The sequence below is a fragment of the Clytia hemisphaerica genome, unplaced genomic scaffold (genome assembly GCF_902728285.1).
Source record: "Clytia hemisphaerica strain Z4C2 unplaced genomic scaffold, Clytia hemisphaerica genome assembly, whole genome shotgun sequence".
In the NCBI taxonomy this organism is placed as follows: domain Eukaryota; kingdom Metazoa; phylum Cnidaria; class Hydrozoa; order Leptothecata; family Clytiidae; genus Clytia; species Clytia hemisphaerica.
The window spans coordinates 1166019-1181610 of NW_027103900.1; the positions used below are offsets into that span (position 1 = coordinate 1166019).

General features: G+C 36.4%; 1 protein-coding gene across 1 annotated transcript; it reads left to right on the top strand.

Annotated features, from left to right (window-relative positions):
* Positions 1 to 957: 957 nt before the first annotated feature.
* Positions 958 to 12973, top strand: LOC136808834 (eIF5-mimic protein 2-A-like). The gene is made up of 10 exons (XM_067065386.1): positions 958 to 1131; positions 7105 to 7172; positions 7352 to 7434; positions 8593 to 8850; positions 9225 to 9470; positions 9749 to 9835; positions 10211 to 10294; positions 10671 to 10736; positions 11097 to 11316; positions 12551 to 12973. The coding sequence occupies exons 2-10, from the start codon at positions 7112 to 7114 to the stop codon at positions 12715 to 12717; spliced, it is 1272 nt and encodes a 423-aa protein (XP_066921487.1). The 5' UTR covers positions 958 to 1131; positions 7105 to 7111; the 3' UTR covers positions 12718 to 12973.
* The last annotated feature ends 2619 nt before the right edge of the window (positions 12974 to 15592 follow it).

Below are 15592 nucleotides of genomic sequence, written 5' to 3' on the forward strand. Positions count from 1 at the left end.
GACTGGTCATGTCCGGTGTTTTGATTGTCCGGTTGGAAAAAATATCCTTCTCCGACACCGGACATCCGACTTCCTTAAGTCCGGTGTAGAAATTGTCCGGTGGTAAAAAAATTTCTCATTTTACACCGGCTAGCCTTTCGCGTGTCCGGTGTTCGTTAAGTCCGATGCGTCGACAGGGTCCTTATAATATTTCTTTATAAGATACTTTGTTGTCTTTATAATCTTTGTTTAAACTTGGATATGTTTTGCATATTTTTAAACTAAATCCAAGCACAGCTTTTTTTTCATACAAACATCAACCAGGTGGTGATGTTAACCAAACCCTATCAAATTATTTTTCGTAAACAAATCATGGAATTTTATCAAACAAAATTGAGCAATAGGTGTTTGATTACCGAACCTGATGGTATAGGGATCAGTAATCAAACCTTATGCCTTACCGGTACCGGAAAATCTTCAGTTCAATTAAGTTTGATTTTAAGTCTGGAAATTGCAGCTTGTGCACTGGATATCTCAGGCGTAGATTTGAGGTTTGAGATCTGTTGTCTTCAACTTTTCCCAGTTAAGTTGGCTTAGCTCCGGCGTAACATTTCCCTTCTTTTCCGCCATTTCCAGACTGGCTGATGAAAAGATGTTGAGTGTTGGTCCCAAAAAAAATTTAATTTGAATAAAACTTCTCAAAATCACTTTCGCTTTCGATTTAGCAGCTCCCGCACCATTTTTCTTCGAATTTTGTAAATACTAGAATTATTAATAGCAAGAAAGATATAGCAAACTCGATATGTATTTTTTTTTAATTGTTAATGTATATTTTTGGATAATTAATTGAGTAATCCAATTATTGTATTAAACCATTTATTTTTTATAAATTTGAAGAGGAATTTTAGCTTTGTTTTAAGTGCCTATTCACATAAAAAAGTTATATTTATAAATCTACTCGACCCAGGCCAGCTCTCTGGTCTTTCCCACCATCCGCAGCCACAATCATTTCAGCTCGACATTTTTGGCACTTGTCGGTCACTAGCATATTCACTTTCGAGAAAATAATTTCGGTGGGCTATTTTCCACTTTTAATACAGAGTACATTTATTTCTTGTTTGTGCAAGGACCTTAACCAAAGAAGACCTTAAGGTAACTTTTTATTTACAGCCCTATGTCTTGTCTAAGGAAAGTTTCCTAGTATTTTTTTAAGCTACCAGTTACATTCAAGACTAGCAAAGAGTTTCAATATTTAGGAGAATATATGAGTTCCCATAGAATGCTGTTTTAAATATTGCCGGTAAAATCTATTTTCTGTCCCAGACGAAGAAAAGCCTTCTTTGGTCAGTGTTTAAAATATTGGGGTGGGTTAGTCTAAACCGGTTGTCGAACTAGGACCCTGCCGACGCACCGGACTTAACGAACACCGGACACGCGAAAGTCCGGTGTAAAATGAGAATTTATTTTACCACCGGACAATTTCTACACCGGACTTAAGGAAGTCGGATGTCCGGTGTTGGAGAAGGATATTTTTCCCCACCGGACAATCAAAACACCGGACATGACCAGTCCGGTGGCGTCCGGTGTTTCTTAATTTTTTGTTTCATAAATGTCCGGCGTCCAAAATTCCCTGTATGCAACACCGGACTGACACCGGACTTATTGCGTCCGGTGTAGCGAAAGGATACTTTTTGCCACCGGACAAATACACCGGACAGTCCGGTGCGTCGGCAGGGTCCTGTCGAACTTTAATCGAATACTCACAAATTTCTCAAAATACAAAGTTCGATTAAGTTCGATTACTGAAATCAAACTTAATCGAACTTTTTTTAAAGAGACCTCAACAGTTCGATTACCTTATTGGTATATATTTTTGCGTGTTACAAATTTTCGCGAATCGCGAAATTTTTTCGAAAAAACGTGTTTCGCGCGTATTAAATTTCGCGATTGCCGACTTCTGGAAAATTTTCGCGTGTATTAAATTTCGCGATTCACTAAACTAGGTATTTTCAGAAAGTGGGAATATAAAGCAAGAAAAAGACTGGTTTTGCTTGAAACACAACGTTTTTGATGTAAAAATACTAACAAAATATTAAGAAAAAGATTTTCGCGTGTATTTAATTTCGCGATTTTGTAATTTTGAAAAATTTAAACAGTATTAAATTTCGCAAAAATTGACCAAAAAACTCGCGAAATTAAGTACCCGCGAAAATTTGTAACACGCGAAAATATATACCAATAAGGTAGTTCGATTACATTTAATCGAACTTAATCAAACTTTGTCAAGTTTAATCGAATTAAAATTTGAGAAAACTCGAGCAACTGAAGGCCGCTCCACTTGCGCGTAATTCAATCGCACTTTTTGCCGGCCTTTGAGGACACTTTGAGGAACTTTGAAGCACCCCCGCTGATGCAGGCGTGTACCCTCGCGTCCACCTGACCAGTGGACACCGATCAAACTCCCCGGAACCTCCAGGGGCCGTCCACGGTGGTACCCAAATGAGGTCATTTTTCCCAATTTACGCCAATTTTCAAGCCTTTCCCAGCCTTTTAAAGGCTTCGGAGCACTGATGGAGGGTGCTTACTTTGAGGGAGAGCAAGGCAGAGGGTATCCGAAGGGGTCCAAAGGACTATGGGGGCTGTGGAGGGCTGTAGAGGCCTCAATTGGTCTCACCGGCGATTTTTCCTGGTGAGAAAGGGGTGTAGCAGCCTCAATTGAGGAAGTCATTTTTGGCAATTTTTGCCGGCTTTTGACAGCACTTAGAGGAATTTTGAAGAACCCCCAACGGTGCAGACCTGTACTCTAACATCCCCCCTGACCAGTGAGCACCAATCGGACCCCCCGGCACACCGGGACCCCCAGGGGCCGTCCGCGGTGGTACCCAAAGGAGGTCATTTTTTCTAATTTTGACCAATTTTCAAGCCTTTCCGCCTTTCCAAGCATTTTAAAGGCTTCGGATGACTGATGGAGGGTGCTGGCTTTGAGGGAAAGCAAGGTAGAGGTTATCCAAAGCGGTCCAAAGGGGTCCGAAGGGCTGTGGTAGGCTGTGGGGGGCTGTAGAGGCCTCGATTGGTCCCACCGGGGCTGGTACCCAAAGGAGGTCATTTTTCGCAATTTTTGCTGGCTTTTGACGACACTTAGAGGAACTTTGAAGGACCTCAAACGGTGCAGACGTGTACCCTCACATCCCCCTGACCAGTGGGCACCAATCGGATCCCCGGGACCTCGGCCGGGACCCCCAGGGGCCTCCCAAAGGAGGTCATTTTTAATTGTCGAACTTTTTCGAACGGAGTTTTTTGTCGAATTTGTTGAACCTTCCTTGTTGTCGAACTTTATCGAACTGAGTTTTTTTGTCGTATTTGTCGAACATTTCTCGTTGTCGAACTTTGTCAAACTTAATATGTTTTGTCGAACTTAATCGAATACTCACAATTTTAGCGACTTTTGAAAATAAGTTCAATTAAAGAATTTAATCGAACTTTTGTCGTTTGATTAAGTTCGACAAAGTTCGATTAGTTCGGTAATCGAACTGTTCGATTAATTACGTCTGGATAGGATCGATAATAGGAACGGATCGATAAAGGGTTGATAAAAGATCGATAAATTACTTATCGACTCCGATAAGGGATCGATAGAAGATTGAGCTCTAAAAAATCTTGAGTATCGATCCTTCCATGATCCCTTATCGATCTTTTTTTCAATCGATCCTCTAGTGATTTATCTATATTACTAAACATAGAATTCGTATTGAGCCGTGGTGGAGCCATTATGGATTTTTGAGATGGGGGTTCAAGAGTTACGTGACCGATTTTTGGTTGGTTGGATGGATGGGTGGTTGAAAACGAAAGCAAAAGTGGTCAAGGGAAGAGTATGAAAATTAGCGTTTTTTTAAAGAAGTCGTTGCAGTGCAAATCTTTTTCAAATTTAAAAACCCACTTTCCTTGGAAATAATTGACGTTTTTGGGTTTTTTGGGACCCTTGGGGCACAAGCTACCCGTTGACCGCAAAAATTTCAAAATTTGCGAATTGACGGTTGACAACATTAGGACATGTTCATTAAAAAAGGCAAGTCCTGTGACATGTCAAAAAGTTGGAAGAATCGTTTTTTGTTAATAAATCAATAAATATTGTCTCAAAGTCTATGAAATTTGCTGGATAATTAGGTAACATGGTAACAAAGCCCCTGAAAGGACAAAACTTCACTTTTTGTTGTTAGTTTACCAAGAATGGATAATAATGTAACTTTTTAATTCATTAGGGGTAAAGGGACCCAGTGACGTCACAGATTTGGGAAAAACTTCAAAATGCGATATCTCGAGTTTGAAAAAGAGTTGGGAGGTTGGTGACCCCTCATTGGATCGAGAATTTCATGGAGAATAAGATGGGAGGATTTATATGGCTTGAGTGTGACTTTGAAATTTGGCTGAATTTTTAGGCCTTTTCACTTAATGACGTCATCAAAACCGGTAAAATGCGATATCTCGAGATCGGAAAGGAGTTAAGAGATGGTTGACCCCTCATTGGATCGGGAATTTAATAGAGAATAAGTTGGGAAAGGTAAGAGTGGGTATAAAGAGACTTTCGAAAATAAATATACTCAAATTGAGGCATTTTGGGTCCGATGACGTCATCAAAACCTGAAAAATACAATAACTGGTGTTTGAGAAGGATTTCAGTAATGATTGACACCTCATCGGATCGGAAATCATCGTTAAAATCTTTTGGGTAAATGACAAATTGATTTTAGTGAAATAAAATATTTATTACCCTTTCGATGATGTCATTAAGAGCCCAAATGACGTCACAAAACATTAAATTTGCAATATTTTTAGTTTTCAACATTTAAAGTGGTAATTTTTCGTTCTTTGGGCTTATAAATCAGATCTATTACGGAATTATGTATTATGAATTGGATCGATGTAAGATAATAATCGATAAATGATCCTGACCAAAAAAATTTGAGTATCGTCCCCACTCGATCTCTTATCGGAATCGATAAGTAATTTATTGATCTTATATCGATTCTTCATCGATCCCTTCCGATTATCGATCCTATCGAGCCCGACCGCCTGGTCTAAAGCAATAAAAAGGTATTTCAATGGGTTGGCAGACGATATCATCCACCAGGATGCAAGTGAAATTTTTCAATCTACAGACCTAGATGGGGGTTTGGTTATTATCAGTTAGGGTTACAGTTGGAGCTCGAGAGTCACAATATAAGGCCGAAGGCCTTCTTAGGGGCATCCTATTTGTGTAATTGATTAATGTGCAATTGGAACAAGTCCATTCTTAAGAGTTCATCGTTTGTACAAGCATTAAATACATGAGAGTTCAATGATAAGCAATTTACTTGAAATGTCTAGAAGAATGTGAATTTGTACATAGTGAGGAAGCTGTAACTACTCTTGCCCTTCTCAATTTTACAGCAACAAAAGAAGCAGGGCTGCAAATAAATATTTTTGGTCACTCTGACATTATGTCGGACTGAAATTAAACCCAGTCAGTCAGACTCAAAATCCTCTCGGTCTTTCAGTCGTTATAATTTTTCAACTAGCAGGATATATTTTCTAACCTCAATAAGAGGATAGCCTTTAAAAGTTAGTTAGACAGCTAATATGTAGATAGGAGTGACCTTGGAACATACAGTAATAGAGAAAGTGGTAAGTTGATAAAAGTGAAATTAGAAACACTCTTAAAAACTACGAAAAAAGCGATTTGATAAAAGTGATCTTTGAAACACTCGTAAAAGTTACGAAAAAAGCAATTTGATAAAAGTGATCTTAGAAACACTCCTAAAAGTAATGAAGAAAGCGATTGGATAAAAGTGATCTTAGAAACACTCCTAAAAGTAATGAAGAAAGCGATTGGATAAAAGTGATCTTTGAAACACTTTTAAAAGTTTCAAAGAAAGCGATTTGATAAAATGATCTTTGAAAGACTCCTAAAAGTAATGAAGAAAGTGATTGGATAAAAGTGAATTTAGAAACACAAGGAGGTTAATCTAAAGAATCCTGCATTATTAAAAATAAACAAAAAACGACAAATTTCATATAGAACGACATATTTTGCCGTGCACAACCAGACCGAAAGTGACTGTACCACCCCTATCGATTTATTCCTCTTCGTTTATCATGGAAATTAACTGCATGTGGTTTAAAAAAACGACAAATTACGCATGCCATGTGTGTCACAATGCAGGTTTCTTTAGAAGAATAGACTGACACTATTAAAAGTTACGAAGAAAGCGATTCGATAAAAAAAGTGAACGTAGAAGCACTCTTATTAAATATGTTCACTAATATTGATGAGTGTATGCTCAGTAGAGTGAGCCTTATAAAAACCAAATAGAGAGTAGATTTTAATTATGTTGATTGAAGAAAGTCAAACAGACATGAATACACATGAATACACTCTTTCAAAAAAACAAGTTTCAGCTTCGAGGAAACTGAATAATGGAAAAAGACAAAACTGGGGGAGATGATCTGATATGGAAAAGCATAATGTTGCCAGATACAGCTCCATCGTTAATATTAGATGGTTTAGAAAGAATATTATCAATAAGAGTATTAGGATCCATAATGGACATTATCTCTGTATCATCCTCTCATTTTAGAATTGAAGTCTCCAAAGGAGAAGCTGCTTTTTCTCAGGAGTAATTTAGCTAATCAAAGGTTTTAGAAAATCGTGGTTCATGCCAACCATGTTTTGCAATAATAATGTAGTACTGCATTGGTACTGTCCCGTAGCATGATTTCTAATGAAAAATAGCAAAGTTGGTCTAAGTCTGTGCTAGGTTTGTGAGATATAATAAGGCTTTTCTCTTTTGGAATAGATTCTGTTGATGTTGTGTAAATATTATCCAAATGGCACATGTGTGACATGATTAATTTTAGATTTTTGTAAAGTGTTTAGGTTATATTTTCAATTACAAAAAAAACTTGTGGCATTGAAGGCCCTAGTCATTATTGCAGCTTCAATTGAACTACCCTTCTTCCTCAGGGCCATTTTTGCCAGGAATCCCATTTTAGAGGTTTGTATTGTGTATAATGTTTTGTCTAGCTCTTTCTACCTTTGTTAATATTTTTGACTAACTCTAAATCTTTGGTGTTCTCTTTTCTATTTAGAAGCTGTATGAGTCAGAAAACCCAAAAACCAACATTAACAGGACAGCGGATCAAGACCCGCAAAAGGGGTAGGTAACTAAAATTACATTTTATTTGGTTACATGTCTTTTGGCTTTTTTCACTTCAAAATACTTTACACTGAAAATAAATTAAACTTAATGCATATACGTTATTTGTACAAAGGTCAAACTTAAGGACTGAATATCTGTTTTAATTGTTGTCTTAATAATGGTTCATATATTTTTAGATGAAAAGGAGAAGTACGATCCAAGTAGTTTCAGAGATCAGATTGTAGCCGGCCTGAATGAAGTTAATGCAGATCTTGAACTAGTAAGTTGACTTTTTCCAAACTCGTTATCCAACTTAATACTGAACACATTGTAGTGCGTATATTTTTGCCTGTTTTAATCTAGCAAAGATAGATGGGATCAGGGGGGTCGATAACCCACCTAACCCACCCATCCCACCTAGGCAAAAGTTTTTTTTAATGCAGAATCCTTTTTTAATACTAAAAAAATATTAATTAAAACACTATCGAAACTGTACAAGAGTTATATTCTTTGTATACACATGGAGGTAATAAAGATATAGATGGAGAGAAAACGTCTCGGTAATGATCTAAATGGTCGTTGAAATCTTTTATAAATCTATTCAAAGCGGCTTTTCTTTGATGTACCATCATTGGAAGCAAAAAACATCAATTTATAACTTTATAAGAACAGAAAGAGACTGTTTGGTTGATTTTGAAAAACTTAATTTTGCCAAACATCCTTGTTAATATGCGATTCGAAATAGTTTCGACTGATGTAAGACTAAAATAGTATATTAATTTCATAAGGACACATTTTTGGGCTGGCATTTTGTTAACATTGAGAGTTGCATCACATTATCATTGAAAGTTTCTTATCTTAAAATCTTCACGTCTAAGTGGGCAGCGGTTTTCATACTCTGACAAAATGATCGATACAAGGTTCCTAATCGTAGCACGTAATTCTTTTTTAAATCTATCAATGGCTTTATGGGCAGCTTCCCCTAGAAGTTTGGAGTATTGTGCTTATTGTGAAGTTTTTTTCAATTTTTCATGACAAGGCTATTATATTTCAATATACTTGTTAAAAATGTAATGCCTTTTCATTCATCTTAAATATTCCCACGAGTATACCCAAAATTAATCATCTTATTCCCAAAGGAACCAAACAGCTGTTTGCTTCCGATGATAAATCAGAATAGAACAAAAGGCATTGACTCTCCATCTATATTTTTATTACCTCCATGGTATACATCAGCCAGGAATGTTGGTAGTTTTCGGCTGGCTTTGCGCTTTTCTTTATGTGACTTTGAAGTTTTCGCTTTATTTTAAGCTACTCTTATTACCCTGTAGCTTACAAAAAATTTCCATCTAACACACACACAAACAGAAGTCTATCGTGATACTTTAAGCGAAACTAATAAAGTTCTCTTGAGCCACTAATTACTGCTTCTTTTTAGGCTTCAAAGTTCCTGATCCAATCTGGAAGTAAACTTGATTTCCGACGTTACGCTGAGGCACTACTAGACATTCTTATCACTGGTGGCATCCTTGCCCCTGGTGGTACGATAGTGACCGACAATGCTGCCATCTCAAGCATCTGTGTGTTCAACACAGAACAAGATGTGGACAACATGCGTAATGTCATCCAGCTTTTTGAGCGTATGATCCGCCAGTACAAATACCTTGAAAAATCTCTTGATGATGAGATGAAAAAGGTTAGGGAATTTAGTTTTTACTTCAAATCATATTTTGTTTGTATTTTTCCTTTGATATCGTTTTAACAGTTTATCGAGGTATCCAACAAGTTGAACTGCTTCAGTCAGCTTTTAAACCCCTTTTCCAAATTCCCAGTTTTGATTTTAGTTTTATAGCCCTGTATGTAGATGGCATGGCATTCCAAAGTTTTTACATTCCAGCAAAATAGATGAAGACTGCCTGTAGTTTGTTGTAATTTATGTCCAATTCACCCAACACAGTTAGAAAACTATTATTGGAATCTTTACACTTCCAGCTATCGACGTTTCTAAAAGTTGTTTATTCACATTGGTTGCAACATGATTTGATTGATGTTATTTTTTCCTTTCTTTAGATATTGATGTTTCTGAAAGGTTTCACCGATGTGCAGCGTGATCGATTAACCCTTGCTACCTACCTACTCATCTCATCAAGTCTTATCCAACCTACTTGCCTCATTCAAATTTTGAATGATCATTTGGTCAATGAAGGTATTGCATTGGAGTTTGCAAGATGCTTTTTCAGCGCTTGGCTTGCAGAAAAAGATGCACCTGGATTGATCAACATTCTTAAGAAAGCTGAGATGGATGGAAAACTCATGGTAATTGATTTGGTGAATTTTTGGAAGTTTTTATCTGCTAATAATCATCCACCCTTTAAAAAATCGATACAAAACCGGTATTTGAACCATCGACACTTTGAACAAATTCATGTTGACCAGAAAGTTTCCCAGCATTGTGTAATTTAATCGAATGAATACAGTCACTCTGAATTAGTTGTCTTATAACCAGCCACTTGAACCTTTAGAAAACTGGTGAATCCAACCAGAGTCTAATTTGCAACCAAACCATCTTTGTATGTGTTTTCTCACCTTCATAGATGCTGTTTCCAGTGCACAAACGATCCATTGAAACCTTTGAAAATTATTTCAATGAAGCTGACCTGAAGCCAATTGTCGATTTCCAGGTATGTTAACCTTTACTTAGAAAATGTTTTAACAGTTTTATAATGGTCTTTTCGAATATATTGAAAACAATGGGCTATTCCAGAAAAAGTCTATGCCCATGTTGAGGAGGTATGACGTCCAGGGTGGTCAATAACATGAGGTCGGAAAGGTAGTCAAAAAATGAGATTCAAGGTGTCCTTGAAAAATTTATTTACAAATCTCAACATAGCAGATAGAGGATGCAAATTTTTCTGGAATAGCCCAATGTCGTAAAAAAGTTTAACAGAATTAATTTAAACACGAATTCATGAAATCGTTTACCTTGTCGGAGGTTTGGATTTTGATTATTTGTATGTTTGAGTTTTGACACTTAATTTCTCGTTGTTTTCTTTCAGCGCAATCAAAATGCACGTATAGTAACAAAAGAGATGAAATCACGAATCAAAAGATTACTTGAGGATGAATCTACTGCTGAAGAGGTATACTTTCTCATCCAAAACGCTGATTGAAAAAATATTTTCTCTTTTTGAGTATTTGAAATCTTCCAAGCCAGTCACCTCCCTATATATATATAGCTTTAACTAACATTGGAATATTATAGAGCTTTTCATAAATTACGTCACGAACATCACTTGCCTCGTTTTTAAATTATTGCCATGTTGATTAACTCCCAACGGATTTTATTATAACTCCTTTCTATTCATAAAAAAATCATTTTAATGTCTCAAGCGACATAATCACCATGGTAATTGTTTGAATACGAGGCAAGTGAGTTCGTGACGTAATTTATGAAAAGATCTATTAATGCCAATGAACAGTTTACCATATATTGATAACGTTTTCCTTACATTTTAGATAACCAGTTACATGCAAGAAACTTGCGAGAAAAACAAAATTGAAAACTTGGACATCATCCCACTGGTAGATAAAATTCATCTTTTATTGTTTTCTTCTTTCTTTATGCACATTAATTTGATCTTAGGGGGTTGATGTTCAGGGCTTCTCCAGTATGCTTTCACCAAGAAAATGTTAGCCTGGCAACTGCTATCTTTTGGCGCCAGCGTCATAATCTATCATCACAGTTGACGCGCTCTAATTCGACGTTCTACCATTCCATACGCTACAATTATTTGATAATATTGAAAGTCACCGTAAACGTAAACGGCGCTCTTTTATACGATAATTTTTGAAAATCCTATTTCCCTTAGACGTCGAATTAGAAAGCGTCAACTGTACATCGAAAATAACCCCCTTTCATTTGACCAATTCTTTCTTTTGCAGTTGTGGTCGAGTTTGATGAAAGGTGTCGAATGGAACAAGAAGGAGGACTTATTGGCTGAACAAATTCTTCGTCATTTGAAAACATACGCTTCAGTTCTCCAAAGGTTCACTACCACTCCTGCTACCGAACTATTGTTGTTGCAAAAAATTCAAGAATTCTGTTACGATAACATGAGCTTCTTGAAACTCTTTCAAAAGATTGTCATGCTCCTCTACAAAGGTATGTATGGTTAAATTTGTATCAATTTCGTTTTTTTTTCCCGAAAGAATCATTCAGAGATTTGAGTCAGAAAATATACTCAGAAAATTCTGGCTCGCGTTGTATTTGAATTTCCATCAAAACTGTCAAAAATCCTAATTTAGTAATAATCTATATATTAATACGCTTAAACGTGTGTGTTTACAACGTTTTGTAAAATGTTTTCGAAAATCTAACAAAGCTCTACAAAGCCTCCTCTTCATGGCGTTGAACCATCATCTTTTTGCACCTTAAAGGGATAATCAGATGGTTTGAGATATTTTGCCTACAGATAGCTTCTAGGATTTTAGGAAAAACCTCTAAATTTTTTGGTGTACTTATTTTCCTAACTCAAGTTATGCCACTTTGAAATTTTGAACCTTTGCTTGAAAACAATAGAAAAAAGTGTGAAAAGTCCCTGAAAAGTCCCATTTTTCGAGATTTCAAATTGGCATAACTTGAGTTAGGAGAATGAGTACACCGAAAAGTTAAGAGGTTTTTCCTTAAATCCTAGGAGCTATCTGCAGGCAAAATATCTCAAACCATCTGATCATCCCTTTAAGTAGATTTCCTACCACTAGACTAACTTTGAGACCCCAAGATACTATTTTCTATTCACCAAGTTTGGAGCTTGATGGGTTAAAATCAACCTTCTTCCCAATTTTTTTCGTCATTTTAAAGAATTCTTATTCAGATGCTCTTTAAAACTTTCTGTTTACAATAGCGGTTCCCTATCACTTTCAAAACTTTTCAAAGTCTTTCAAAGTCACCCTCGAATGTCCAACCACGATAGCTAGCCACGATGGCTAAAATATACTTTTGCTAAGCCATTTATTTAATTGTGGTTAAAAATTGCAATGCAATGTTATCTTCTTCCTCCTTTATTTCCTAAAATCAAAATCAAATCATCGATCGGCGGCTACCTTTCTTCCGTTAGAATTTTTTAGATGTGTAGTGACTCACTGGATTGGGACACGCAGCGTGCGACGCTGCGCATACGGCTAGTAGACCTTAAATCGGAGTTTTTTATTCTTCTAAAAAAGTAATGCATTGTGTGATTATTACAATAGAATTCCCTCGATGAATTCCTAAGAGATTTCTATTGTAATACACTCGAAACAATCCCACAATGCATCGCTTTTTTTAGAAAAATCAAAAACTCTGATAAGGTCTATGAACTGGCCATATTCTGATGTGCATTCTCTTGCTTTCTTAGTTGACGTGATTGGTGAGGATACAATCATCAAGTGGTTCAAGTCGGGACACAGTTCTAAAGGAAAGAGTGTTTTCTTAGCACAAATGGAGAAAATGGTGGAGTGGCTTCAAAGTGCTGAGGAGGAGAGCTCTGAAGAAGAAGATGATGATGAAGAAGAAGAAGATTGAAAAATAATGGGATCTTTTTTATAATGATATTTTTTTTGCTGCCACCCATATAAAATTGATTTTTTTTTGTATAAGGGGTACACTTACTTACTATAACTTTGTTTCATACTTATAAAAAAAATTGGTCTATATCTAAACTTATTTTTTATTTATACATTTTAAATAAAGTTTTTTTTCGTTCAATCTTTTTGTCATGGTGGTTAGGAAATCTATATTAAAATGGAAAGGGTCTTTAAATATAATTTTTTATACTGTATCCATAAAATGCTCTTTGATCTTCTTGCCTCACTTTAAATATTCTGACTTAAACAAGTTTGTATATTTTTGGAACATTCTGAAATGGCTATTTGAATATTATAAGGCCATCGAAAACATCTTTTTCTAAAGTCGGACTTTGATCATAGGCTAAGTTATCCTGAAACTTGAATTAACTTGTTTTCTTCCTGACTGCTCCAAACAAGCATTAAAGTCTGTCTCAAAACTATGCGAGAAAAGTTGTTCTTGACGAAAATGGTTTTCTTGCATCCTAAACTAATGAAGATTTCCGAAAGCATCCAGCGAGGACCTTTTTTTAAACATCTGTTTCCCAGAGATAGTCTTCCTTGAAAATTTTTCAAAGAGATTATTCCTAGAAATGAAGATCTGTTTCCCCTCAAAACCTAAATTTTTAATCTCAAAGTATCTTCCCTAGAAAATTTGGTCTGTTTCCACAATTTTCAGAATTAAAATTTTGATCTGTTCTCCCAATAGTCCAGGGAAAGTGTGCTAAAAATGAAAACAATTGTGCGTTTTTGGCTAGAAAGCATGAAATTTGGTACAGTGGTACCTTAGGGGGTAAGAAACATTTTAAGCCTCTGACCCACTTCCGGAACACCTGTTTGTGTATTTTACAGACTAGAATACCTCCCAGGCAAGAAAATTTTTTTTTATCTTCAAATCATGATATATCGTTGGAAAAGTTTTCTCACACTGATTCTAAAAAACATCACAACATATATCTGCAAATGGACTGGGTCCGAGTTAAAGGCTACGGAAGTAATTTACAGACCAGTCTGCATGCCCGAAAAATATTTTTATTTTTGTTCCAAAACATGTCATATAATATACTGTTGGAAAGGTTTTTTCATACTGATTCTAAAAATCATCATGATATGTCTTTCCAAACCACTCTTCCGCGGCAATTTGTACTAGTAATCGTATGGTTTGGAGTGCAATTAACGATTAATCACGAGTAACAAAGGAGAAAATAGTAATTTGCGACAGACGCTTGCTAGTCTAATCATTGACGTGTCAGTTTTCAAGATCTTTTGCTTTGAAGTCAATATCTGTTTTCATTTTTTTTACAAAGCTTTTTTGAATCCTGACACCGCCAAATCCGCATTATGCCTTCCATCGCATAGATTTGTAAAGCCCGAATAGGGCTAGATATCCTGCTTTTACTGAAAAGTGTGCCGAGGTGAGGTAGGAAATCCCCCCCGGGGGAAATCCTACCTATGTCACGCGACATTACAATGGAATTTCAGCGCTTTAGCAATCAGAAGCTTCGCGGGTTTTCGAAAACAATAGTAGACATATCTTTTGCGATATTCACTTTTTTTTGCTTGGAAGAGCTTAAAGCACGCCTCTAGCCCTTAGCAAAACTACCATTATGGCAGCCTACTTTTATGGAAAAAACTCTTGTATATTGATCATTCCGACATTTTAAATTTTTCGGGGGTTTTGTTGTTTGGAATTGCTTAGGTCATGGTTGCTAGTAACGGCTTGTCACTGTGCCGGGTGCATACTCGGCGCCTTGGGCCCCGCAGGGTTGCTAGTAACGGCTCGAATTTCAGTCAGGTTAAAAAGGGGGCAATTTTACTCATATTATAGTAACATTACCCCTGTCTTTTTTGTCATTCTATAAGTATTTCCAAATTTTGTGTTATGCTGTGCGAGGGTGGCTCAACGGCTAGCGCGCTGGGTTTTCTGATCAGAAACACTTTCATTTGGTGGGTTCGAACCCCGGTCGGGTCGATATTTCAAGGTAAGTTAAAACCACAGATATCTAACTTTAAGCTTCCTCCAGCAAAAAAAAAGTGAAGCAAAAATTTGACTTTTTAAATTTCGTGCCGATGGATAGGATCTAGCATTTTAATTGTTTTCGGAGCGCGAGATCAAAAAACGTAGGCGGCAAACGCTATTTCACATCTCTCAAACTGGTGAAATTGCATATTTTAGGCACGTGACTCTGGTAGGAAATCCTTCCAAAGATGAGCTTCACTTTTTGATAAAAGCCGCAAATCTAGCCCTTCGGGCTTTATAGATTTCTGTGGTTAAAACACTTTAGAATAGTCAGAAAACATAGTAAATAAGTTAGAAAAGTCACCAGGGGGTCAGAAAGAAGCCTCAGAGAAGATAGGCAGAAATAAAAAGTCGATGTCGGAATGAGCAATAGACAAGAGTTTTTTCCTACTTTTATGGGGAAAAAATCAGAAAAAATTAAGGATACCCGAAAGTTTTTTTTCTAAATCTGGCTCCGTCACATTTTGGGTACTACCATTTTGCATCTTTGTGACAAAGTTCAGAAAATCCCTATGGTTAAATCGCAAGAAAAGCTGGTAACAAACGAACGCACGGGTGGACGAACAGGGGTTAACTTATACTAAAGGTGCGTGTAAGTAACTAATATTTCTTTATCGAATCTGGAAACTATTAAGACCGCCATAGAGTTAAAATAAAACTATCCACGGTGCAGTAATTTTGGGACGAGATGGAGTTTTTACAAGCTCTTATTTGATTTGGTTGGTCGTTAACCAGTAATAAATCAATTTTGTTACTTTTTCTAAAGAACGTGTCATTTTTATTACTTCAAATGACCAATTATTAAAGTATCTTA